The sequence below is a fragment of the Rhinatrema bivittatum genome, chromosome 10, assembly GCF_901001135.1.
Source record: "Rhinatrema bivittatum chromosome 10, aRhiBiv1.1, whole genome shotgun sequence".
In the NCBI taxonomy this organism is placed as follows: Eukaryota; Metazoa; Chordata; class Amphibia; order Gymnophiona; family Rhinatrematidae; genus Rhinatrema; species Rhinatrema bivittatum.
The window spans coordinates 93,759,165-93,787,038 of NC_042624.1; the positions used below are offsets into that span (position 1 = coordinate 93,759,165).

The 27,874-nt window shown below is 45.3% G+C and overlaps 1 protein-coding gene across 1 annotated transcript in view; it reads right to left on the minus strand.

The window, feature by feature from the left end:
• Positions 1-15,578: 15,578 nt before the first annotated feature.
• Positions 15,579-27,874, minus strand: part of MSH4 (mutS homolog 4) — a 184,508-nt gene continuing 172,212 nt past the window's right edge. Inside the window, exons 18-20 of the mRNA XM_029618699.1 lie at positions 25,553-25,727; positions 25,220-25,308; positions 15,579-17,120 (exon numbers count right to left, since the gene is read on the minus strand). Of these exons, the coding sequence (XP_029474559.1) occupies positions 16,929-17,120; positions 25,220-25,308; positions 25,553-25,727 (456 nt within the window). The 3' untranslated portion in view covers positions 15,579-16,928. The remainder of the gene's footprint in view (positions 17,121-25,219; positions 25,309-25,552; positions 25,728-27,874) is intronic.

Here is a 27,874-nt window from a genome sequence, read left to right on the forward strand (position 1 = left end):
AGGGAATTGTAGGCGAGACCCTTCTCGAGGCCATCCTGGAGAAAAGCCAGAATCTGAGCGATCGAGGCCGTGGCCGCGTGAGATCCGTGGTCGGAGCACCACACCTCGAACACCTTCCAGACTCGTACATAAGCGACCCACGTCGAGGCCTTGCGTGCCTTGAGGAGAGTGTCTACAACTGGGGCAGAGTAGCCCTTGCCCTGGAGTCTCCACCTTTCAAAAGCCAGGCTGCAAGACAGAAGTGTTCTGCCTGGTCGGAAAATACTGGACCCTGATGAAGGAGCCGAGGAAGATGGGCGAGACGTAGGGGACCGTCCACCACGATGTTGAGCAGATCTGCGAACCACGGACGCCACGGCCACTCCGGAGCCACCAGGATGACTGTCCCTTGGTGGTTCTCTATTCTTAGAACCTTGCCCACCAGGGGCCAAGGTGGGAAGACGTAGAGCAGGAGCCGGGTCGGCCAGGGAAGCACCAGGGCATCCAACCCCCTCTGCGCCGTGTTCCCTCCTTCGACTGAAGAATCGAGGGGCCTTGGCGTTGGAGAGCGTTGCCATGAGATCCATCAACGGAGTCCCCCAGCGACGGGTGATGAGTAGCATTGCATCGTCGGAGAGGGCCCATTCCCCTGGGTCCAGGGTCTGGCGACTCAAGTAGTCCGCTTGGATGTTGTCTACCCCGGCTATGTACGAGGCTGCCAGCCGCTTGAGGAAGCGCTCTGCCCAGACCATCAGGCTTCGAGGACCACCTGTCGGCTTCTGGTGCCGCCTTGACGGTTGATGTAGGCCACGGTGGTCACATTGTCCGACAGGACTCGTACTGCCCGGTTTCGTAGGAGAGGAAGAAAATGCTCGAGTGCCAACCGAACCGCTCTGGTCTCCAAACGGTTGATGGGCCAGGCTGCTTGGTCCTTTGTCCACTGCCCCTGCGCTGAGCTCTGTTGACAAACTGCTCCCCAACCAGTAAGACTGGCATCGGTGGTGACTACCACCCAATCCGGGATCTAGAGAGGGGAGCCTTGAGCCAGGTTCCTTGGGTCTAACCAACAGCGTAAGCTGTTCCTGGCGGTCGGGGAGAGAGGGAGAACGATCTGATAGTCCCGAGACACGGGTTTCCACCGAGATAGCAGGGCCGCCTGCAGGGGACGAAGGTGCACGAATGCCCACAGAACCAGGTCTATTGCGAAGGCCATGGATCCCAAGATCTGTAGATAATCCCAGGCCGTGGGTTCCAGCAGAGCCTTGAAGTGCTGAATCTGCTCTCGAAGTGCTTGCGCTTTGTCTGGGCGCAGGAAGACTTTGCCCTGAGCTGTGTCGAAGCGGGCTCCCAGGAAGTCCAGGCACTGAGAAGGTTGGAGACTGCTCTTGTTGAAGTTCACCACCCATCCGAGAGACTGAAGGAGACAGACAACCCTGTCGACTGCGGCCAGCCCCTGCGAGAAGGACTTCGGCCGGATGAGCCAATCGTCCAGGTAGGGGTGGACCAGGATCCCTTCCTGCCTCAAGGCGGCCGCCACTACCACCATGATCTTCGTGGAGGTCCTGGGGGCGGTCGCCAGACCGAAAGGAAGGGCCTGGAATTGGTAGTGTTGGTTCAAGATCTTGAAGCGAAGGAACTTCCGATGAGCCGCCAGAATCGGTATGTGTAGATAGGCCTCTGTGAGATCTAGAGAGGCGAGGGACTCTCCCTGGTGGACCGCCGCGATGACGGAACGCAGAGTCTCCATGCGAAAGCGGGATATCCGAAGTGCCTTGTTTACTTCCTTGAGGTCCAGGATGGGACGAAAAGTCCCGTCTTTCTTGGGTACCACGAAGTAAATGGAATAATGACCCGAGCCCACCTCTCCGGAGGGGACGGGCGAGATGGCCCCGAGGTCCAGGAGCCTGTCTAGGGTCTGTTGTACCCCCAGTCGCTTGAGACTTGAACCGCAGGGCGAGAAGATGAACCTGTCTCTTGGGATGCGTAAAAACTCCAACGCGTAGCCGTGTCTTAGAATATCCAGGACCCACTGATCCATGGTGATGTTGGCCCACTCCCCGTAGAAAAGAGGCGGCCTCCGATCTGAGGCAACGGGGAGTGGGCTGGCCTGGCATCATTGAGGAGCCTTGGAAGAGGCTCCCTGCGTTGAGGCCTCCCTAGGAGACCAGCGGCCACGAAAGGGCCGGGGCCACGACTGAGACCTGGAGGAAGGTGGCCGGCTCCCCTGCTGCCTGGAGCCCCTGTAGTGGCATTGGGTGCGGGGCCGACTCCTGGAGGAAGAGGAGGGACGATACGACCGTTGACGGTCCTCAGGGAGCCGGTGTACTGCATTTTCCCCTAGCAATTTGATAATCTGGTCCAGATCTTCGCCGAACAGGAACCTGCCCTTGAAAGGGAGGGCACCCAGGCTGGATTTGGAGGAGGAGTCCACCACCCAGTTGCGAAGCCATAAGAGGCGTCTGGCCGAGACTCCGGAGATCATAGTCCTCGCCAAGACGCGCAGCAGGTCGTGAAGAGCATCCGCTCCGTAGGCCATAACGGCTTCCAGCCGATCTGCTTGGGCCGCCTCCTCCGGCGGCAATTGCTGAGAGGTGAGGAGCTGCTGCACCCACCGGAGGCCAGCCCTCTGAGTGAGCAAACCACAGATTGCTGTGCGGACTCCCAGCGCCGCAACCTCAAAGACCTTCTTGAGGCAGACTTCCAGCTTTCTAGCCTGCAGGTCACGGAGCGCCGTGCCCCCCATGACCAGGATCGTAGTCCTTTTTGTGACTGCTGAGCCCGCAGAGTCCACCTTCGGAACCTTGAGAAGGTCCAGGAAATCTCCTGGTAGAGGGTAAAGCTTGTCCATTGCCCTGCCGACCCGGAGGGAGGCCTCCGGGGTATCCCACTCTCTCACCAGGAGCTGTAGAAAGGAATCGTGAATTGGAAAAGTCCGAGCCAGGGGACGCAGACCCGCCAATAATGGGTCCCCCTTCTTACTGGAAGAGGCTACGGTGGGAGCCGGGGGCCCTGGGGGCTCGACTGGTGGGTCGAGGTCCAACTCCTGCAGGACATGGGGGATGAGGTCCACGAGCTCTTCCTTATGAAAGATCCGAAGAACACGGGGGTCATCGCATTCCAGATGAGAGGGCGTGAGAGGGTTGTCAGCCGAAGGCGAGGCCGGGTCTCCACCCAGGTCTGGGAGGGCAAGATGCCCCCTGGGCCCCCCCCCCCCCGAGGTTCCAGGGATTGCGCCCGCTGCCTCAGCCAGGCGAGGGACCTTGCAGGGAGGTGGATCCGAGGCCGGGCCCCCCGGCTGCTGAATGGTTTGTAAATAAGCTTTGTGCATGAGCACAACAAACTCGGCCGAGAACGCAGGGGGGCCCGGGGGCGCATGGGGGGGTCCCTTGGAGGGTCCGAAGAGGGCAGAGCGAGGCCCTGATTAAGGGCAGAGCGAGGCCCTGATTAAGGGCCGGCGGTGACGAGCCCGCAAGATCCTCCAGAGCTCCCTCTGTGTCTGAAAACGTGCTGTCTTCCAGTTCCAAGATGGCCGCTGCTGCCGCCGCCGAAGGAAGGGGCGGGGCCGTCCCCCGAGGCTCACGCACTCCGAAGCAGCGGCGAGGTCGCCTGGAGCGCGGGGCTGCTCTCCCCTCCAGGGAGACACCTGCGACAGAGCCCCTCCCGCAATTCTTCCGGCCCCGGGCCGCCACAGGAAGAGCATCGAGCGGGGCGCTGCATGACGTGGGCCCGGAGGAGGAACGGCAAGCGCGGGAAAATTAGGAGCCGAGCAGCACCGCGGGAGGAGCGGGTATCGAACGCCTCCGCTCAACTCTGAAGCCCCCCGTCGAGAGCAGCAGGGGAATGCCACTTCCCTACTGTGTCGGCCCCGGGGAATATCACGTCGCGGGGCCGAGGTGGGGGGGACTAAACCGCGGCGAAGGGGGGAGGGGCCGGCCCCACCAGCATCCATCCCCTGCTCCACCAGCGAGAGAAGACCTGTACAGGAGCAAACCCCACAGGATAACAACAGCAACTTATCCCCGGTGAGACAGAAGGGAGAGGAGGGAAAGACTGATGAAACAGCCCTGCTGGCAAAGAGACGGGGCTCCGAGGAGCCCGACAGAATACCAAACAATTTGTATCTTTTTTTTTTGTTTTTTTAAACTAACACTGTGACTAGTGCTGTACCTAGCTTGATCCAACCTGAGGAAAATAATAGTGAATGTGGAGATTGTCCACCTAACAGGGGAAACACCGAGTTCCCCTACTCACATCTGCTGGAGTCAGAGAGATACTGAGGATCTGGGGAGGGTGCAACAGTTTATATGCCAGCACCCTCCGAAGTTTACTCTGACTCCATCTGCTGGACGGGGGACATAACCCACCGTCTGGACTGATCCTGGTACGTACAGGGAATACTGTTCTGCTTATGCTTGGAGAATAAAAAAATATTTTGGGGAGACCTATGATTAAATTTGATGGTGCTAGATTCCATATGAATGTGTACCCGTGGATTATGCATATTCCCTGATTTGGCTAGTGCTTTGTTAATATCTTTTTTGATATCATTGTGCTTTGCTTGAGGTAAAGGAATGTTGCATGTTTCCAAAATATGTATGCTCTAGAATTCATGAATTTTCCTTTATATGGTATGAAATGTTTCTGTATTTGGGTGAATCAAGTACACAGACGATAATCTAACTGGATGCCATTTGCAGCTTACAAAGAATGGTAAATATTTTTCTTTTTATTAATATTAGCAGATATGCAAATATTAAAATATACTTAGCCTATCAGTCCTGTACTTCACAATACAATACAACTGCATACTTTAAGGAAATATATACAAGGAAAGAACCTGTTATAATATACTGATTAAAACTGTATAACATATGGATACAAATTTAGTTTACTGAAGTTTCAGCACAACTAAAGGATAATCGCATATCATGGTTTAGAAACTAGTTCTGATTTACAAATACAATCTTTAGCTCCAAATCAGCACTAATTTGTTATACCAAAAGAAGTGGTCCTGCATCCCCATGCCCAGAGCCCACCTGTAACCGCGCGCCATGCTTGGCGGCCCGGTTACAACTGGACAGTGGAACTCGCACGCCACGTCGATGAGAGCTGAGCTGCGGCTTGGCTGCCCTTCCCAGCTTCCTTCCTCAGCCCTGCTCGATTCGACAGTGATGTGCTAGGCGGGGGAGGAGGGAGGAGCGGTCGCAGGCTGATGAAGTCGTGGCCTGTTTAAAGGGCCGCGACCGAGGCAGATCCAGCATCTTTCCTCCCTCCAGTTTTGAGCGGCGGATCAGGGTGGCAGCTGTGGCCTTTCAGCAGATCAGCAGCCTGATGCCATGCGTGACCTACCCTGGTAGGACAACTTTGTTCCCATTCAGGGCAAGGCCGGGGGAGGGGGGGGGGACGCAGGAGGATGGGAGGGCAGGGGTTCCACTTGTGCTGCATGGAGGACAGCGGGGTCCGCTATCATGGTGGCTCAGTGGCAAATGGCGACCAGGGCATGGGTGGCAGGGCTTACTGGGGATCGAGGCACGCATTTAGCAGGAGTGAGACAGTAATACAAAACCCTCCCCCTCGTTCACATGCACGGTTCAGGATTTTTCAGTGCACTGCCATGAAAAGGACAGGAGGTTTGATTCCCAGGCGGGTCAAGGTACAGACACTGCAGAGGCGCCATTCCCAGCCCCTGGGAGTGACAAAGTCACAGCCATTGGTCAATGGTGGCACCTAGTAGCCAGATTTAGGGCTAAGCCTGGTGCCTCAGGGACCTGTGAGTTTTCCCAGCTAACGCCCAGGGTGGGTTTTTGCTGCTTCTCATGTACTTGGGGCCGGTAGTCTGGTCCATATTTTATTTATTTATTTATTTATTTATTTAAAATCTTTTCTATACCGTCGTTTAGTAAAGCACCATCACAATGGTTTACAATGAGGCACGTAAATATATATTTGGTGAAATTCTTACTAACAATGTACCATAATATTTATCGGTAACAATTATTCATAATAGAAGGTAAATGTTGTGTGATCTGGATCTTGTCCTTTTTAATGGTAAATAGGAAAAAAAATCATACAATCATTGTACTTTGAACTACAGTTTTCTTAAGTTATTCTATTATAATGTTAAGTAAAAATGATAATGTATAGGTATAGGTATAGGTGTGGTATTTGGTGACTTTAGCTTGTTCATTTAGACTTCAGAATCTCCATTCTCATTGTAGAATGCTTTCTTGAAAAGCCATGTTTTCAAACCTTTTTAAAAGAGTTTTAGATCTCTCTGTAATCTTGTTTCCAGTGGCAATGAATTCCATAGTGCTGGTCCGGCTAATGATAGGGCTCGTTCTCTGACTTGGGTCAGTTTTGCTGTCTTGATTGATGGGATGGGTAGTAGAGCTTTATTAGCTGATCTGAGATTTCTCTGTGGGATGTGTAGGCGTAGTGCTGTCCTTTAATTTTGCGGTAGCCTGTGCCGACTGCAGACTGTTAGCAGGTTCAATTTGCTTAGTTGTGCTGTTTCTGCATGTGTGTATGGGTGTTTTTTCGTTTTGGGGGCTGGGCAGCGCCAGGTGAACCGACTCCGGGCTGTCAAGCTCTATAGGAGACCAGGGATCGCTCAGCTGGCTATGCTGCAGTGGGTCAGGAAGTCCTATAGCTGCCCCCCCCCCCCATGATTCGGGTTGGTGGAGGTGGACAGGGGCAAGGGGAGGCCGGAACACTGGCTACTCATCCTCATCCTCCATGCAGAGGACCTTTGTTCCTTTCCCGGGGGAGGTCAGTGCAGGGGAAGAGTGCCCAGAAGAGTGCACGAAGAGGATCCTCTTCAATGCTGGGGTTTATGATGGGGCTGGGGGGGGGGGTGTGTATTTTATTTATTTATTTATTAAAATTTTTATACTGCTATTCAGTCGAGCGGTCATAGCGGTTTACATCTTATTTAAAAGAATACAATGTACAAACATAAATATAGCCTAACAAATCAAAATAGATAAAATACAACATCCTACATAAAATAGAGTAAAATAATATACTAAAATTATTTAAAAGAAATTAGAATAAGATATAATAAAAGGATTGAATAAAAGGCTCTTTGCCTATTTTCCTTCCAGATTCTCCAAGGACAGTAAGATGTCAGTCCTTAATCATGGGTAACATCATTAGATGGAGTCTAGCATGGATATTTGACTTCAAAGTTTCTAGAAACAGTACAGTAGGTAGATATTGTATATCAGGTATTAAGTTTTAAAACAATAAAATAAAAAGATTTTAGGGCAGACATAGGAGATATATTGCATCCTTACATTTAAGGGTTTTTTTTTGTGGTGACAGGGAGTCATTTAGTAGATAATATGAAAACTCCTTTAGAACTGGTGTTGGAAACCAACCCTCTTAATGTTTATTTATTTATTTATTTTATTTAAAGTTTTTCTATACCGGCATTCGTGATTAAAAATCACATCATGCTGGTTTACATATAACAGGGGGAGTGAGTCAAATAACAGAACATTAACAAGTGCGAAGGTCGTAAAGTTACATTAGAACAGGGTAAAGTCTAACTGTGGGAAAGAATTGGAGCAAGAAAACTGATTAGTTAAGGAATAAATATTTACATTATATTGTGAAGTCTCTTAGAGGATGTAGTTGTCATTCAAACGGAATCTGGGAAGGCTTGCTTAAACAGCCAAGTCTTGAGCCTTTTTCTGAAAGTGGGTAGGCATGGTTCTTGTCTCAGATCCGGGGGAATAGAATTCCATATTGATGGTCCGACTGTGGAGAATGCTCGGTCACTAAAAGTTAAATGGTGAGTAGCTTTGGTTTGAGGGACGAGAAGTGATCCTTTATAAGCTTCTCTGATGGGTCTAGTGGAGGTGTGTCTGAGTGGGATTTGTAGGTCAAGCATAGCATGGTGTTGGATAGCTTTGTAGATGATGGTGATGGATTTGTGGATAATTCTAAAGTGTATTGGCAGCCAGTGTAAGTTCTTCAGAATGGGGGATATGTGATCTCTTCTCCTCGTGTTAGTCAGAATTCTCGCAGCCGAGTTCTGGAGCATCTGAAGGGGTTTGATGGAAGCGGAAGGGAGTCCAAGTAAGATAGAGTTACAATAGTCTATCTTAGAAAAAAGTACTGCTTGAAGTACCGTTCTGAAGTCTTGCAGGTGAAGGAGAGGTTTGATTCTCTTCAGAACCTGTAATTTATAGAAGCCGTCTTTTGTTGTTTGTTTGATGAAGGATTTTAAGTTGAGATGGTTGTCAATAATAACTCCTAAGTCCCTTGTTTGGGTGGTAAGAAGGTTGGTTGGAAGACACAGAGAGACGTTACTATTTTCTGGGGAGATGAAAAGAAGTTCTGTCTTGGCTGTATTTAATATCAGATTTAGATTTATAATTAGTATAAATCACTAATTAGTATAAGTTACTCCCACATTCTGTCATAATTGAACTGCTATTTTTGTTTTTGATATTCTAGATCCTCCAGTCCTCTTCCGCTCCTTTGGAAGTATTGTTGAGTTTTATCGTGTATTAATCTAATGTTTTTTTAGTTACATTATTAATGTTCATAATCTTATTTTGCTATAATTTAATTTTATTGTAAAGCCTGTTGCTAATTTAATGTTCTCTGTAAACCGAGGTGATGTTTGCTAACGAACCGCGGTATATAAAAATCTTTAAATAAATAAATAAATAAATAAATAAATAAGAAGGAGATTGATCTCTCGAAGACAAATGTCAAAAAATTCAAGTGTTTTAGAGATGGATTCTTTAATGGGAATCAAGATTTGCACGTTGTCGGCATATAGGAAATGTGTTAGATTCAAGCGGGTTAGCAGTTGGCAGAGCGGGAGAAGGTAAATGTTAAAAAGCGTTGGGGAAAGTGAGGAACCTTGCGGTACTCCTAAAGACGAGGTATAGCGGGATGATTCTTTATTGTGGATTTTGACCTTATAGCCTCTATTGCTGAGGAATGTTTTGAACCAGGATAGTACAGAACCTGTTATTCCTATGTTTGACAGTTGATTGAGGAGGATGCGTGGTCAACGGTGTCAAAAGCAGCCGAGAGATCTAGGAGAATAAATAGAAAGGATTGGCCTTTGTCGAGACCCATGATGATGTGGTCTGTCAGGGATATGAGTAGAGTTTCCGTGCTTAAAGCTTTACGGAATCCATATTGGGAGGGATACAGTATTTTGTGATCTTCAATGTAATTGGAGAGTTGTGTGTTGACAAGCTTTTCCATGATCTTGGCAATGAATGGGAGATTGGAGATTGGGCAGTAGTTATTGGGGTCCTTGGGGTCTAGATTCGGTTTCTTTAGAAGCGGTTTAAGAGAAGCTAGTTTAAGGTCCTCTGGAAACAGTCCTCGGGATGTTAAACAGATTAGACATTTCCATGAGAAGTGGTATAAGCAGTCAGGAAAACAGTCTAAGGGACAGTATGAATTTGTTTGGCCAGGCAAAGGCTCTTTACAGCCCGCTGTGTTGTTAAATTTGCTTAAGTATATAAACGACATGAAGAAAGGACAGTCTTTAGATACTGCATCCCCACCCCTTAGGGTGACTTCTCAAATGGGGGAATGGTTGTGCTGTAGGGGGAGGGGGCGGCCAGCCGTGGCCTTTCAGGTTGGGAGGGGCTGAGAGAGATGGAGGGCTCATAGATGTGGGGTTGGGGCAAGGACCTGAGTCCGCCTGGTGGTGGACCCAAAAGGGTGCCACGTGGGCAGATGCAGCCCCACACACACACAGCTTCCATGGGCTGTAGTGCATGGTTAGGAGCTCCAGTTGTGCACGTGGATATCGCGTGCTACTTATAGAGCAGTACTGGCAATAGGTATAAGTGGGGTCAGTGGCACAATGGATAATGCATCTGACTACAAAGCAGAGGACGGGACGTGAGGCTCCAAGATGGTATATTCAGTAATATTATCATGAAAAGGGTGTTGCAATCATGAAACACACTCCTGGAGCAAGTGGTAGAGGACGAATCAGCAACTGGCTCAAGAGGACAGGAGATAAACACAGAAAATTTTTAGTTATATTAAAGTGGAGATATAGTAGAAGCCTGGTACCTAACAAGCTAAAACTCTCCAGAGGCTGGCCAGATTAGTGCAACAGTTACTGGTGCTGGAGTACCTCCTGAGAGCTGAAAGTGAACCTGAGCTGCAGGCCCACTGAAACTAACCTGAATTCAGTTTGGGACCAAGTAATGTGCTGTAAAGAGGAGGTAGTATAAGCGGAGGTTGGATTAACTCAGAACGTTACATTCCTCAAGTTATTTCCCATAATAATGGCTCTAGTGCTTTGGAAAACTAAGTTGCAGAATAAGCAAATCATATTCTGGTGCGACAATCAAGTGGTCATCTACGTGCTCAACCGTCAATACGCTAAATATCTGCGCATAGCAGAACTTCTTAGAGAAGTGGTACTGGCCAGTTTACGCAACACCACTATTAGAGCACAACACGTAGCAGGGGTTAGTAATGGGGTTGTGGATGCTTTATCCCGAGCTAAGTGGATATTATTTCATAAACTGGTACTCACAGTGGAGGAGACAGGAACCTAAGTCCCAGACCACCCATGGGGATTGGTCTCCAACTATCAGAGACCGCATGAAAGGATCAATAGCTGGCAGCACATGGTCAGCTTACTGCAGAAGCTACAAGGACATGAAGGAATTTTATCCAAGATTGGCTGGGCGCCTTGCCCTATACTGGAGAACTTCAGTTCCCATTCTTAAGCAGCAGTTTGGATACACACTTGGATGCCTCAAGGGGCTTCGGGTTTTTCTGTCAAGGGGCACAATGCTCTGAGCCTTGGCCAGTGGAGTGGGCCGAAGTTGGTTTGATGACAAACATTGATTTCTGGAATTATTCCTCATAGGGGCAACCCTCATATTATTGGAGAGAAAAATTGGGGGACAAGCATGTAATTCGTGGTATGACAATCAAGCGGCGGTCCAGGTTTTGAACAGTTGGCTGAATGACTTAAGGTGCTAAGAGAGGTCGTCCTCGCGAGTTTGCACTTCAGTACAGTAGAGAGGGAAGGTACAATCCAGGGGTTTTAATGGTATTGCTGATTCCTTGTCTCGTGCTAAGTGGGATTTGTTTCACAAGCAGGTACCCGCAGCCTACGAACAGGGAACGCCAATGTCAAAGTACTCATGGACAATTGGTATCCAACCATCAGGGATTTAGTACGGTGATCCTTAGCTGCAGCCACATGATCCGCAAATGGTCATGGTTATGACCAAATGACAAGATTCCTGATGCTATAAATTTAAAGCTAGAACTGGTTTATTTTCGGTAAGGATGTAAATAAAAAATTATGAAAGCACATATAAAGAAATGCCAATATTTATGAAACAAGTGACAAAACCCTCATAAATAAGCTGGGAACTTGAACGTCAATGCGTTTGTATATGTTCACTTATATCAATAACAACCTTTTTGTTGTACGTCTGGTTTGGTATTCCAGCAGAGTGTCTGGGTGACTAGAGGGCTCTTTTATATGCTATACGTATAACAGAGAAAGAATAGCCTTGTTCCAAAAAACGCTTGGCCAAAACATATGACTGTTCCTTGAAATCATCCAACAATGAGCAAAGGCGTCGCAAGCAGAAATACTGGCTAACAGGAAGTCCATTTTTGAAGGCCTTAGGATAGAAGCTTTGGTATCTTAATAAGGTGTTCCTGTCAATAGCCTTACGATACAATGTGGTTTTAATATGCATGCCATTCTTGATGATTTTTATGTACAAAAATGGAATCTGAAAATAATCAAACTGAGAAGTGAACTTGAGATCATATGTTTTGGCCAAGCGTTTTTTGGAACGAGGCTAACTTTTCTCGGTTATATGTATAACATATAAAAGAGCCCTCTATTCACCCAGATACTCTCTGCTGGAATACCAAACCAGATGTACTTCATCACAAAATGTCTATGTTTTGCAATATTCTAACCAGTCCTCGGCAATTGTTCGCAGTATTCATCAGCACGGGCATGTGTTACAATTGCATCAGATTTTTTCTGAACAACCTCTGATATCATTTCAAAGAGGACCAAATATTAGAAATTATGTTGTCCGTGCAGCATTACCTGTTCCTATCCATCCATCAAGGGATTTTGGCCACAAAGCCTGTGGTCAATGTGACATGTGTTTAACCACGTTGGAAGGAGACTCCTGGCAACACCCCATTACCAGCACAACATATAAGACAAAATTTTCTTCTGATTGCAACTCTACCAATGTATGGTATGTGATTCAATGTGACTGTCCACAACTTTAAGTCGGCCAGAATTCTCGACCGATTAGAACGCGATTGAGGGAACACCGGAGTCGGCTAAACACAAAAAACACTGAAGATCCTATAGTTAAACACTGTTTATCAGCACAACACAATTTTTCACAATTGCAATGGACTATTTTGGATATCATTCCAGTATCAGTTAGAGGAGGAGACTTTCGTTCCCTATTCAATTATAGGGAACAACGCTGGATTTTCAAGTTATCTACAGAATTTCCATCTGGCATGAACGACAACATTGAATGGATGACTCTGGTTTAAAGCGCATGTTCAGAGGTTTTCGTTGGTTTTCACAGTTCAATTTTTGATTGGTCGGTCCACGAGTCGGCAGTATGTTTAAAAACGTAAGGTTTCAAAATGGCGGTTCCATTCTGAAACGCCTTGGCCACAATACAGTTGCGGGAAAAGTTTTTTTGTTTATAAGACATGTATGTAACTTTAGTAGAAAATGTTTTTTCGTTGTTTGATATTGATTGGCATTTTAACACTGTTTTTTTCAATTCTAGAAAAACCATTCATAAGCCCCCGATAAAGGTTACATGAAACACGCGCTGTGTCGGGCATTGCAGAGCATTCGAATCAGTGCTGCTGCATTATCAAAATGATAAATGTCTTTAGTTTATTATTGGACTAAACCTTTTCTATTGTGGCATTTAATTTAAAACTTAAAATTCAACAAGTGACAAACTCAGTGATTATATACTTCTGAGCAGGCTTTTTTTGTATCACTTGGCAACAAAAAGGTTGTTATTGATATAAGTGAACATATACAAACGCATTGACTTTCAAGTTCCCAGCTCATTTATGAGGGTTTTGTTACTTGTTTCATAAATATTGGCATTTCTTTATATGTGGTTCCATAATTTTTGGTTTAAGATTCCTGATGCAACACGGTTGGAGGCATGGACCAGTGTCAGATGACCTGACGGTAAGTATGTCAGGGGGGGGTGCATCCAGGTGTGCAGTGGTTAGACATCTATTAGGTCTCGTCTCCTTTAGAAAGTGCACAGACAGGGTGATCCCACCAAGTCCTTCCTGTTGAAGAAGAGGTCAGCAGGTTGATCAAGTAAGTTGGGGATGACCATGGAGGTATGGCTTCCAATAACACATGACCTGCTGGAGACCCTATGCTCTTCACATCCATATGCACTTCCGACTTTGAAACCAACCTGTTTTGCCTTGCCTCTCATTAACCTTTTTGGGAGCTTTACGTGCGAGTTCAGTGCAACCAACAAGAACAATTCGTGCACCCATGGCATACTTCTGATGAACATGACTTGTACACCTCTAGTACTCAGTATCAAGATACAGGTCAAAAGCCAACCAGGAGGGAAAGGGAGTAATCCTTTCTTTGAAGCAGATCAAAGCATGCAGCACTTGTAATGGCCACAACAGGAAAAAGTATCTATTTATTTATTTTTTTATATACCATCATTCAATTACTATATCATGACCGGTTTACAATCAATTAAAAGAATAAATCATATATCCATATCATAAAATACAATATAGATAAAAATTAAACAGAAACAAGAAAATAAAATAAGTGTGAAATGAATACATCTAAATAACTTTAAATAAGGTAAAATTAAGTATTAAAATTGGATAGTAAATTAAAATTTCAATAAAAATATATGCTCTCAGCTACAGTAAGCATAATTAACTATTGCTATCATAAGCTCTTTTAAAAAGCCATGTCTTTAGTTCTCTTTTAAAGGTCTTGATTTCAGTTTGTTGTCATAGGCCGTCTGGAAAGCTATTCCATAATACTGGGCCTGCTACCGAGATTGCTCTTGATCTCACTTCACTAAGGCGGGTGCTGCGAATAGATGGCACAACTAATAAACCTTTGTTAGAGGTCTGACTCTCTGGAGAGGTACATTTGGTGGTGCACGCCAACCAGGTCCCATTGACCAGTTATCGATTCTCCACTGTGCTCAGAAAGGTAATAACAAGAATAGGGCTTAACACCAAGAAATTTACTACAAACTCCTTTAGGACTGGAGCCATACAAGCAGGTCTTTGGATCAACACCATACAGCAGATAGGAAGACTGTGATCAGCAGCAGTCAATACATATGTCAGGATGGACCGGGTGAGCACACCTACTCATAATTTTTAATTGTATTTTGCAGAACTGCACCTGGCTCAATTGCTTGGATTATCGGACACTCTCTTGTACATTGGGCTGCGAGGACAGCATGTGATCGCTCCTATGGACCACACTTGGGCCTGACACCTCGTGGGCGGTTCGTAACATGGATGGGCAAGCCAGGTATGTGTGGGGTCCATTTGTTACTCCTTCTTCAGCATTTGAAGGATTCAACGTGGCCCCAGGTGCCATCATAATACATATGAGGGGCAATGACCTTGGCAAATTATCAAGCAAGTGATCAAGTATGGGGATCAAGAACAATTCGGCTGAGTTATCAGCTTGGTTCCCAAATACTCATTTCTTGAATATTCCTCATACAAAATGAGTGATTCAAGACTGTGGAGGAGAGGACGCAAGGTCAATGTCAGATCAGTGCATGGACCTCCAAAGCTTGGTGGTAGCCTGATAAGGCTCAAATGGGTGGATGTCCAATGTCAAGGTTTGTTTAGGTCGGCAAGAGTCTGTCTGTCGGACATTGGTCATGATATATTCAAGTTGCTTGGGAGTGATGTCGGCCGCAGCTAGATGTTGGTGGGGGGCATGAGGCAAGGGTGCACCCTACCTCATGCCTGTGGCGGTTTCCCGGGTCAGTAGAGCAAGTCGGCCGTGGTGCAGGCGGGCATCACTGTCCAGGTTTACAGTGGACTGATGCCTTGGGCGGCACAGGACGGGGCATTCTGTACGCCTCTGTTCTGGGGCCCCCTTGCTTGAGGACAAGGCGGGGGGCCCAGGTTCGATGCTATCTTGCTTGGTTATTACGGCAGGCAGCAGAGGTGGTGGTTTAGCCTTGTCTTTGGCAACTGACATACCAGCTCAGGTACCAGTTTAGGGGGGGGTGTGTGTGTGTGTATATACATACACTACATATATATATGTAGTTAATAAAGCTGAGGCCTTTTTTATCCAATATCTGTGTTTGTTGTTATTTCATTGTATTAAAGAATGTATTCATGTATGGTATGTGTCAAATCAGAGGTGGGAGGTGGTAAGGGATGGGGGAGTAGTAGGGATGTAGACAGGATGACACTACAGTCACGGCTGCTAGTTACAGTATTAAACATCACTCATATATAAAGAAATGAACACATTTTAAAAGTAGATTACACAAGTGATATGTTATTTTCTAAAATTTATTCTGTTTATATCTCTTGCAATTTTGACAACACTTACTGCCTAGCAACTTTAGTCATTTTCAAGGTAATTTTTAAAGGGACTTTAAACCTGCAAAAATGGCCCTTTAGAAAATTGTGTGACTAACATGTACATAAAATTACAGGCATTTATATTATTTGTGTATACTTTTACACGCATAGGGGAGAGAGAGTCCATGGATTGAGTCTGGGCAGGGCTGGGACTTACAGGGATTTTTTTTATTTTAAAAAGTATGGACCTAAATTCTCTTGGCTAAACTATGCACACCAAATACCAGGTGTGAATGTGTGAACATAGTTCTGTCAGGATAATTTTCAAAGTGAACTTATGCACATAAGTCCACTTTGAAAAACTGTGTAACTAATGAGCACATTTGCCAGCTAACTCATGTGTGATGTTACAAAATTACCACTTTCAGGTTTTGCAAACAACTTTCAGTATATTTTCTGCATCTAAACTGTGAATATTCAGGTTTGTTGCCAGTACAACTATGGCTAAGAAAATCATATAGCAAAAATGGAAGACAATTTTCAAAGCCATTTACTTGAGTAAATTGGTTTGCTTGAAAATTGAACTCCACTATCTAGCTAAAAGTATGAGCAGGCTTTCATAGTGCACATATTTTTGGCTGGATTAAACACCAGCATCCTGTGGGTGTTTTTGGTCAGGAGAAGAAAACAGAGTGTTTACATTCCATTTTCAAATATATGCACACTATTTTACTCCCGTTCATCCAACTATTCAAACAGCAGTTGCAAAATACATAGGACCTATATTAGTGTGTATAATTTATACTACCTAATTTTCTTTTTTTGGTTCCAATATTCACTAGATAATTTTCAAAGAGATACTACTCAAGAGGTTTCTCTTTGAAAATTAGCTACACAGTACAGACATTAACATATAAATGTAATTTGCATCTACACAGGATATTGAAAATTGCTCTAAAAGGAGGTAATTTTCAAAGGAGTTATGCACGTAAATGTAACATATTATCAAGGCAACTTTCAAAAGCCCTTTATCTATGTTAAGTGGACTTAATGCGGGTAAAGCCTACTAACAATTCAATGCCATATATGGTAGCTATTTTCAAAAGCCCACTTACACATGTGAAGTATATTTAAATAGGCAAAACCAAGTTTTAGGCACATAAATCCTTTTGAAAATTACCCCCTAAGTGTGACTAAGCGTGTTCATTATTAAACCTTTTTCTCTTCTCCTTCATAAGTTACTAATTCATATGTTCAGGATCATGGATTAAATATTGTTGTACTGTGCATTCAACTGCATTTGACATTGCTGCAAACAATATAGACTACATTACTTATTTAATAGATGACATGTCTCTTCATTCTTCTGTTTCTATTTGTACTTGTCCAGCTGCAAGACAATCGGCTTCATATCTTTTCTTAAGACCTGCTAAGTAAATTCTCAAACTCTCTGGCTCCAAACGAGAATTTCTAGCAGTCTGAACTAATCTTGTTGCTAAATGGTATACAGCTTTCTGTTTTAAAGTCTCAGGAGTCTTTCTTTGATTTTTCTGTTCATTAAAAAATGACAAATTAATATCATTGAAGAGCATTTCACTATTCATTTCAAAAAGATGTCTACTTGTCACTTTTCTGTTCACTCGTTCAACAATTTCAGAATGATATTGCTGAGGTGGCCACAAGCACTGCCCTCAGTTTCTTACAGCTACTTAGGGGTAGATTCAGCAGCAAGCATTAGAAAATTCTGTACCAATGTTTCAGAAATTCTGTGGCAGTTCTCTTCTCTTGATTTTATAACACGCACGCACTGATGCGTGCATGTTATAAAATCCAATGCCCGCATGCACATGCATACCCAATTTTGTATTGGCGCACACATGTGCAAGCAGGTGCCCCACTCGTGCGCGGGGGGGGGGGGGGGGGGGGATTTCTTTTAAATACGCGTGGTGAAACAATCCCACTTTTTCACAGTTCCCACCCAGTCCACTTCAATTAAGGAGCGGACTGGGAGGGACCTTTCCTATTCCCCTAACTATCCTTCCTATCTTTTCCTCTCTCCTCCCTGACCCCTAACCCCTACCTACCTATCTTTTTTTTTGTTTTTAAACTTATCTGCTCTGATGAGCAGAAGTAAGTTACACATGCCGGCCGCCTTTTTCACATAGCCCAGCACTTCAGCACGTATTGGGGGATACATGCATGGCCAGGCCTTTAATAAAATGCACGCAGCACGCACACGGCCCAGCCACACACACACGGCCCCAGTTTTTACGTGCAGGCTTTCTAAAATTTGGCCCTCTGTGTATGGCAAGCAAGTTTTCAGAAGTGCCGATATGCGTCTATACTTTCACTGCCAAGCAGAAAATTATGTACATACAAAGAGGATATTTCAAAGGTGTTCTGGCATGGGACCAGAAAATACATGCACGCACACATTTTATAAGTAGAGTACATGATGTATACATTCATTCTAATCAAGTTGTGGATATTAAACCTGACTTCTTTTTTCTTTAGTTTTTAAGTTGTGAGTTCTTGGACAAGTGGTGAAGTGTGTGAGTGAACTGGTGGAGAACTTGGGTAAACTGATGAAGGTTTGGGTCAACTGGTGGAGGTCTCATCAAACTGGTGATTGGAAGTACACATTTTCATAAGTGAGATATGTGCATACATCAGTCAACTTAATACCTGCCTCCATGCATAAAGTGAGGGTTATAATGCACACATATCACAATTACTTAATGCATAAAATATATGCATGTATTTTAACAAAAATAGGAATATAAATATGTAGATGCCAGCATTAAAAAATAATGTAACATCCATGCATATTTTTGAGTCATTGATATATGGTATTTTATAAACTATGTGGCTCCTGCTGTAATTTATAAAATACAGGCATAACTTTAGGCATATCTACTTATGTGAGTATGTAACATAACATAGTAACTGATGTCAGATAAATACCAAAATTGTCCATCCAGTCAGCCCAGTTGAGATTCAGCCTTCTTTGGAAGATGCTGTCAAGGCACACTATTTTAAATTATAAAAGGTTTCCACTTTATTTATAGTTAGATAATTTATTTTGGACTTTTCTTGAAATATTTTGTATGGGATAAGAGATTTTAGAGGGTGATTTTCAAATACCCACTAAGCAAGTTAAGATAACCCAGAAATTTACCCAGTTATTTTTACCCGAATATTAAATCACACTAACACAGCTAGTTGTGCAGCTAAAATCTGGCTTAATCTACCCACTCAAATTTAGCTGGTTAGCATGTAAAGCAAAATTGCTTACCTTGTAATAGGTGTTATCCCAGGACAGCAGGATGTAGTCCTCACATATGGGTGACATCATCAGATGGAGCCCTGGTACAGAAAACTTCTGTCAAGAGTTTCTAGAAAATTTTGGCTGGCACTGTGGGCCTACTGAGCATGTCCAGCATGCCATGATATTCTCAGCAACAGGGGTCTCTTTTTCCGCCTTGCTGTAGCAAAGCAGATCAGGAGCTCTGGAAAAAGAATTCCCTCACATTTCTCAAGGGAAGAAAACTTTTTCATTCACATTTTCAGTCACATTTTCCTCATAATTGGGTCTCCCTTTGACATAGTCTTGGTGAGTACATTTTTTCAGATAGTTTTTGATTGATTCCGGTCACCTCACTATAGATTCCCGCCGGTCATCGACAGTTATTAGGTCATAACTTTATCATGGCCTCGGGGTTTTAAAAAATGTCTGGATTGTAACCGGACTATGTCCATTACTGACCCACATTATGTATGTGTTCTGTGCCTGGGATCAGGCCACGACGTCCGGGCTTGCTCAACCTGTGCCCAGATGACACCGAAGGGCATGCGTGCCCGTTTGGATAAGATGGAAGAATTGTTCAAAAAGATTCCATCGTCATACGAATTCGTCCAAGCTACTCTGCCTCCTCGGACTTACCAGAGGTACCCGTTCCTTGGGGGCCTCACTCTCTTTTCTCTATTTCAGATTGCAGATAGGAACCGGTATTCGCTCCTCGAGGGCCTATGTTCCTGAATACTCTGAAGATTCTTTACTGCCTGGAAGCTATTATAGATACAAACAATTGTGAGTTACCATCGCTCTCTCAGAGCATTCCCTGGAACCAGGTACTCGCTCCTCGAGGGCCTAACCCTTTCCAGCTACTGAGCTTTCTCAAGACCTTATATGAGTTACCATCTAAGTACTGTCTATGTACACAGCATACCCTGTCTATTCACTATCGACAGTCTCTTTACAGCTCAGCAACCCTAGGATCGCAGTTCCAGTATCTGAGGGACTTCAGCCCTGCCGGGCATATCAGCTCACTACTGCCACCTCTGGTGGTTCTACTAACCTTCTAATAAAAGAACTATCTGTGTCTGTCTCCATACCCAACCTAGTCAGTGGTCCCTCTCAGGATATCCTCCTGGGGCGCTGTCATCTGCCATCGGCCCAAGGATTCACCTATTTACATTCCTTTCCAGCTGAGTACCCTCTCTAGCACTCCGCTGGTACAGATTGCCAACTCAGCAGGCTATATCACAACAGATTGCTACTCCCATCTGCTTGCTACTCCCATCAGCAGAGCAGATCCTAACAGATTGCTAGCTCCTCCCCTCTGGAGGATTAGATTTACATCAGATTGCTAACTCCTCCCTTCTGGAAGAGTAGATTCACAACAGATTGCTAACTCCTCCCCGCTGGAGGAGTAGATTACAACAGATTGCTAACTCCAGTGAATCCAGCTTTAAAATTTGGAGAAGCAGTACTCCTGGGAATCCAGCTTATGGTATTGGATGTCAATAACCCATGGAGCCGGCACACCTCTCCGCTTTGCAGGCTATACCGGGCCTGGCTCAACGCATCTCAGAACAGCAAGAAACCTTGGAGAAACTTACTGCAGCATTTCATCAGCTTCACGCACAGAAGATACAAGGCACAGCTTCTACACAAGAAGGTCAGTTATAGGAGGTAACTTTAAAGACAGCTGTTCCACTGGTGGCGCCTATTCGATTCTCCGGAGAACTCCAGAAGACTCGGGGCTTTTTGAATCAGTGCAGCTTACATTTCACCTTACAAACTTCATTGTTTCCCACGGGCCTCTCTAAGACCACCTACATCCTGTCATACTTGGATGGGAGAGCCTTGTCGTGGGCATCTACCTTGTGGGAATGCAAGGACCCTATTTTGCAGGACACAGAAGGATTTATGGACTTGTTTAAATCCGTTTTTGAAGACCCTGCTCGAATGTCTGTTGCTGGGTTTGCTTTAGTGGACTTGAAGCAAGGCAACAGATCCCTGGCTGAATTTGCCATAGAATTTAAGACTCTTGCAGCAGAACTTCACTGGGACCCCAGATGTCTTAAGACTCTCTTCTGCAGAGGCCTGGATACCCGCGTGAAAGACGAGCTGGCCGCTCGTCAGACACCTGACTCGCTGGAAGAACTGATAGCCTTAGCTACTCGGATTGATTGTCGGCTCTGAGACAAGGTGAAGAACTCCCGCCTAAGGTGTTACCTGGGTTGAAACAGGCCAGTACCCCTGCATTTCGGATGGGTCCAGCAATTCCTGCTGTTGAAAAAGAGGAACCGATGCAACTCTGTCATGGTCACTTGACCTCTAAATAGAGAAGATTCCAGAAGAAACGCGGCCTGTGCATGTACTGTGGTCAGTCCGGCCGTGATGACTCTACATGTCCCATTTTACCCGGGAAACGGATGAATTCAAGTCCGGCGGAAAGACTGTTCTTGGGACTTACCGCATCCTCTCCTCCGCTTTCTCTTCCAGTCTCTCTGACCTCTGGACCAGTTACGGTTCAGACTCCTACCCTGGTGGACTCAGGGGCAGGAGGCAACTTCATTACTAGACGTTTAGTGGAATGCTTGAGGATCCCTCTCATCAAATTAAAAATTCCACTACTGTTATCTTCCATTCATGGGGAGCCCTTGCCGGGCAACTTGACTTGCGAGACCGTACCCGTTATGCTTCGCGCCGGAGCACTTCATTCGGAAATAATCTCCTTCTTTGTACTGGAAAAGGCCATGCACCCTATCGTCCTGGGGTTACCCTGGCTGCAATTGCATCAACCCCAATTTGACTGGGCATCCCTGGATCTTTCACGATGGGGCCCAGAATGTCATGGGAAATGCCTCAAGGAGGACTCATCTATTACTTGCATGCTTACGACTTCAGCGATGCCAGGACTGCCACCTGAATACGCATCCTTCGGGGATGTATTCTCCAAAGAAGCGGCTGATATTCTTCCTCCACATAGGTCCTATGACTGTGCCATAAGACTGAAGCCCAATTCGGAACCACCGAAAGGACGGGTATACCCTCTCTCAGCTCCGGAGAATACAGCTATGTCTGAATACATAAAAGAAAATCTCCAGAAAGGGTTTATTCGACCATCTAAGTCGCCAGCCAGCGCAGGCCTTTTCTTCATAGGGAAAAAGGACGGTACCCTATATCCATGTATCGACTATCGAGGTCTAAATGAGATCACGATCAAAGACCGCTACCCCTTGCCATTAATTTCAGAGCTGTTTGATAGGCTGCAAGGGGCCAAGATATTTTCAAAACTTGACTTGAAGAGGGCCTACAACCTTATCCGCATTCGAAGTGGCGATGAATGGAAAACGGCCTTCAATACGCGAGACGGCCATATCGAGTACCTTGTAATGCCGTTCGGGTTATGCAATGCACCCGCTACATTCCAAAATATGATGAATGACATCTTGTGGGACCTGCTATACAAGAGCATTGTGGTCTACCTGGATGACATTAATTTTCTCCCAGGATTTGGACACCCACATTGCAGATGTCAAGCAAGTACTCCACTGTCTCCGTGAACACCGGCTGTACGCCAGACTCTCCAAGTGTGAATTTCACAAAGACTCTGTGCCTTTTCTAGGCTACATAGTATCGAAAGAAGGTTTTCAAATGGACCCTCACAAACTTGAAAGTATCAAGAATTGGTCTCAACCCATCAGCCTGAAAGCCTTGAGGATATTCTTGTGGTTCACTAATTATTATCGCAGCTTTATTAAGAACTATTCTTCTTTTGACTGTACCCTTAACTGCGATGACCTGTAAGGGTGCCAACGCTTCAAAATAGTCAACGGAGGGCATTTCCGCATTCGAGAAATTGAAGACTGCCTTCTCCACAGAACCATGCTTTCGGCATCCAGACCCCAACAGACCCTTTTTTGTCAATGTGGATGCTTCAGATGTGGGGGTAGGGACTGTGTTGAGCCAAGCAGGAGACTCTAAGACCTTACGACCCTGTTCATTTTTCCCATGAAGATTTTCTCCAGCCAAGAAGAACTACGGAATCAGTGACAAGGAGCTCCTAGCTATAAAGCTTGCATTTGAGGAGTGGCGGCCATGGCTCGAAGGCGCGCAACATCAAATAACTGTCTTCATGGATCACAAAAACCTTGAGTATCTCCGTCACGCACAACGTTTGAATTACAAACAGGCCAGGTAGTCTTTATTCTTCAACCGTTTTGATTTTGTGCTTAAGTATCGACCTGGAGATCAAAACACCAGAGCAGACGTGCTGTCTCGTTCGTGTCACTCAGAAGATGTGCCTGATGAACCAAAGCACATAATAGATCCAAAGAAGATATCTCTAGTAACCAGCCAGTCCGTTTCCACTGGTGACGCTACCATTTCTCATCCAGCTACATCTATTGGCGCGTCATCTTTAGAAGTGGATTTTGGACATTCTTCTACACCTCCACTTCCACTGAATCTCTCAGTGACATCCACAGCAGCTCTACCCATTGCTCCTGCTATCATCAATAATACTCTGCAAGATTCTTCCAAATCTCAAGATCCATCTGTCATCGTTGTAGAAGACAAAGTTGAACTCAAGATCAAAGAGATCCTGGATGTTCGTAAAAGAGACAAGAATTTTGAATACCTTCTGGTTTGGGAAGGCTTCGGCCCCAATTTGATCACTTGAGAGCCTCAGACCAATATCTTGGATAAAGAGATGCTTCATCAGTTCCACCTTGCGCATCCTTTCAAACCTAAACCTGGTACCTGAAGAGGAGATCGCCCTTTGAAGGGGGTTACTGTTGCGTTCGTGGCTGCTCTTCGCCCTCGCACCACCCTCTCTACCTCTGTGGCGACTCCCTCCGGGCCTGATGGGCGGCTTGCTGCTGTGGCGTCTCCATGCCACTTCTCCCCGGCGTCCCTGGACCGGCTCAACGCTGCGGATCCGCCATGTTCCTGATGACGTAGGGCGCGTGCTCTGAAGTACCAGCAAGGGCGCGAACCTCAGAGGCGTCCCACTGTATTGACGTCATCCACTTCCAACATAAAATGTCTTCACTTACGCTTACGATTTGAGTTAGCAAGGAGGATTCGGACTCGGACAAGGATTCGAATTTGTCCAAGCTACTCTGCCTCCTCGGACTTATCAAAGGTACCCGCTCCTCAGGGGCTCGCTCTCTTTTCTCTATTTCAGACTGCAGATAGGAACTGGTACTCGCTCCTTGAGGGCCTATGTTCCTGAATACTCTGAAGATTCTTTACTGCCTGGAAGCTATTACAGATACATACAATTGTGAGTTACCATCGCTCTCTCAGAGCATTCCCTGGAACCAGGTACTCGCTCCTCGAGGGCCTAACCCTTTCCAGCTACTGAGCTTTCTCAAGACCTTATATGAGTTACCATCTAAGTACTGTCTATGTACACAGCATACCCTGTCTATTCACTATCTACAGTCTCTTTACAGCTCAGCAACCCTATCGCAGTTCCAGTATCTGAGGGACTTCAGCCCTGCCAGGCATATCATCTCACTACTGTCACCTCTGGTGGTTCTACTAACCTTCTAATAAAAGAACTATCTGTGTCTGTCTCCATACCCAACCTAGTCAGTGGTCCCCCTCAGGATATCCTCCTGGGGGCGCTGTCATCTGCCATCGGCCCAAGGATTCACCTATTTACATTCCTTTCCAACTGAGTACTTTCTCTAGCACTCCGCTGGTACAGATTGCCAACTCAGCGGGCTATATCATAACAGATTGCTACTCCCATCTGCTTACTACTCCCATTAGCATAGCAGATCCTAACAGATTGCTAGCTCCTCCCCTCTGGAGGAGTAGATTTACATCAGATTACTAAATCATCCCCTCTGGAGGAGTAGATTCACAACAGATTGCTAACTCCTCCCCTCTGGAGGAGTAGATTACCACAGATTCCTCCTCCTATCATTCAGGAATGCATCCTTTTCATTCCAGAGAGTCCTGATCTTCACAGGCAGGAGGGTTGTAAGAAGCCTCCTGCTGGCACCTCTTCACCCTGCCAAATGATGCCACACAGCATTCTTTCACCAATACATATAATAAATTCTGAAGAACTACTAGGCAGCAACATTTGGAAACTAATGGCAGGGAATGAGTGGCAATGATTTCCATAGCTAGGTCCTATGCCGAGTCAGAAGCAGTTCCTTCACTTTTGTGTTGCATAGGACTTCTGTCTGTAATCCTGAGTAGCTATTGCTGGTCATATTGAACCTGCGGCTTAAAGAAATGCATTTATGTACTCAAAAGGGAAACATACGACTTGAAGCTGTGGGTAAATGATCCATGACCTAGGAGTATTATCTGCTATATTATAACATTAATACATACCAAAAGTTGTTTGACAATCTGAGTTGTGATTTCTTTTGCATCCAACAAAACTGATGGAGGTAGTGAAGAAACTTCAGCAGCTTTTAATCCTAAAATTGTAAAATTTGGAAGTTTGTTGTACTTGTTTGTAATTGTTCTAACTATTGCTCCCCCATATACTTTCAGAATGCAGAAGAGGGAACATTTGTGGTCTTGAAAGCTCATATACAATAACATCTTTCAACAACTTTTATATTGGTTCAATAAGAAGTTTAATAACCTGCAAATTTTCTAGGTTTTTCCCATTATATAAAAATCTATTTTCATAAAATTCCTTATAACATCGTATATTACCATAGTTTTTTTCCTCTGTGTGACCTTTCAAAAGTATGTATGTATAAGAAATCTTTTCCCTGTTTCCAATGCTACTTCTCAGATGCTGAACTTCAAAATGGTTGTTTTCAACATTGGGATATAAAGTGTCTATATGGCACAATTCCAGAAAATGAGTAGCAAATAGTGTAAATGCCTAATGAAAAAAGATAAATTGTCAGAATTCTTCTACAGTAAACATTTCCTATATGTATATAAAACAGACAAATAACTGGACATGACTGAGTCAAACATGTGCAACCCTCTGCAGGGCTGCCTAAACAGAGAATCTTGCTGCTTTGTTTGTCACTCCTGAATTTGCTGTTTTTTCACTGCAGATACACTCACTTGACCTGGAGATGAATTCTGACAAACAATTTTAAAAAAGATCAGCAGTGTCAAAAATAAAGAACTTTTCCTTTCAGAAATGTATCAACTCCAATCTGTGATCTTCTTCATTCTTCTGTCTGAGCTATGGGGTGTTTCATTTGAAAAATGGTTTGAAGTCCCATAGGACGCAGGAAGGATAACAATTGGCCTCATAACCTGGATGATATTCAACGCTATTTAAATGGTAAACAGATTTGTGTACGTAAAATGGCTGTCTGAAAATTGCCCTCGCTCAATATGGCTAAAAGTATGTACTTTTAGGGGAGGCATTCCTGGGGGTGTGTTTTGGGTGGATTCAACATATAGGAAGCTCAGTCATAAGCTGCATTAGGCCATTTATCACTCAAAAAAACAGTGTTTTTTCCACAGTAAATGGCCTAACGCGAGTATAACATATTTTAAATACCTCACATTATTTCAACCCCAGCACAGCACATATTTAAAAGAACTGATTAGCATGCAAATACCCTAATCAGCTCATAAATACCCTAAAAGATGCAAATCAAATAATATGTCTTGCTGAAAATATCGCAAGCTGCATTATTTGACCTGAAGTTTTAGCCAACCTCCTCCAGTAGCATTGGAATGTAAATGCATGCCCTGATGCTCCCAGGGCCCTGTCTTAAAGGACTCCAATGGCCTCATATAACACCCCCCCCCCCCCCACACACACACACACACACACAAGTACTCAAAAACACTTGGGATCTCCATAGATCCCTTGTCCCACCCCTCCACTGCCTCTGGAGACAACTCGTTGTTAGAAGAAAGGATACATACAACTTTATCATCAGTGCCAGGCCCTGCCCTCTTCCCAACACAAAACTCTGGCCCCAAAAGGCTGGGACCCCCACTTCTGAACCCCTTCACAATAACCATTGCGGGACAGTGGGGGCCCAAAGTGCTCCCTACACTCCAGGCCCAACAGGCGTCACTATTTCAAAATGGAACTGGCCAACCTTAACCCCTATCATTCACTAAGCCATAGTATTTTTCCTGGCTTAGTGAAAGAGCCCCATAGATTGAATCTTCAAGTATTCATGTTATTTTCTATATAAAATCTACATGCACAAAAAAAAAGCAAGTGTCAAAATATGCAGGTACTTTTTACCAGTGGCAAGTTTAAAGGGAAAATATGTGCATGGGCTCTCCTTTAAACTTGAAGCAAAGTACATGGGTAAAAAGTACCCACAGACAGTCTGAAAATTGCACCCAATATTTTACATTCCCATTAGTAGCCATCAACACTGCACCTTCTATGATATCACAAGGATAAAATCAATACTAAACAAAGAAATCAGATACTGTAAATATGTAAACTAGGGATGTGCAGAGGGACGCCATAAGTTCATTCGGGATTCCTATTCGTTGGGGGGCAGATACGTTGCATTCGGCAAGGGGTGCCCCCAATACGTACATGTGTTAATTCTTATTCGTTTCCCGGCTAAAATTGAATTAAGTACAACCCCCCACCCTCCTGACCCCCCCAAGACTTACCAAAACTCTCTGGTGGTCCAGCGGGGTGGGGGTGGGGGGGGTCCGGGAGCCATTTCCTGCACTCACACCCTCGGCTGCTGGTATTCAAAATGGTGCCGATAGCCTTTGACCTACTATGTCACAGGGGTTACCGGTGCCATTGGTCAGCCCCTGTCACATGGTAGGGGCAATGGATGGCCGTTGGCCCCTGTGACATAGTGAGGGCAAAGGCTATCGGAGCCATTTTGAATACTGGCAGCCGACGGCCCGAGTGCAGGAGGACGCTCCCGGACCCCTGCTGGAATTTTGGCAAATCTTCTGGGTGTCAGGAGGGTCCCCTAAGACTTGCCAAAAGTCCCTGGTGGTCCAGGAGCGATCTCCTGCACTCGGGCTGTCGGCTGCCAGTAATCAAAATGGCGCCGATAGCTTTTGCCCTTA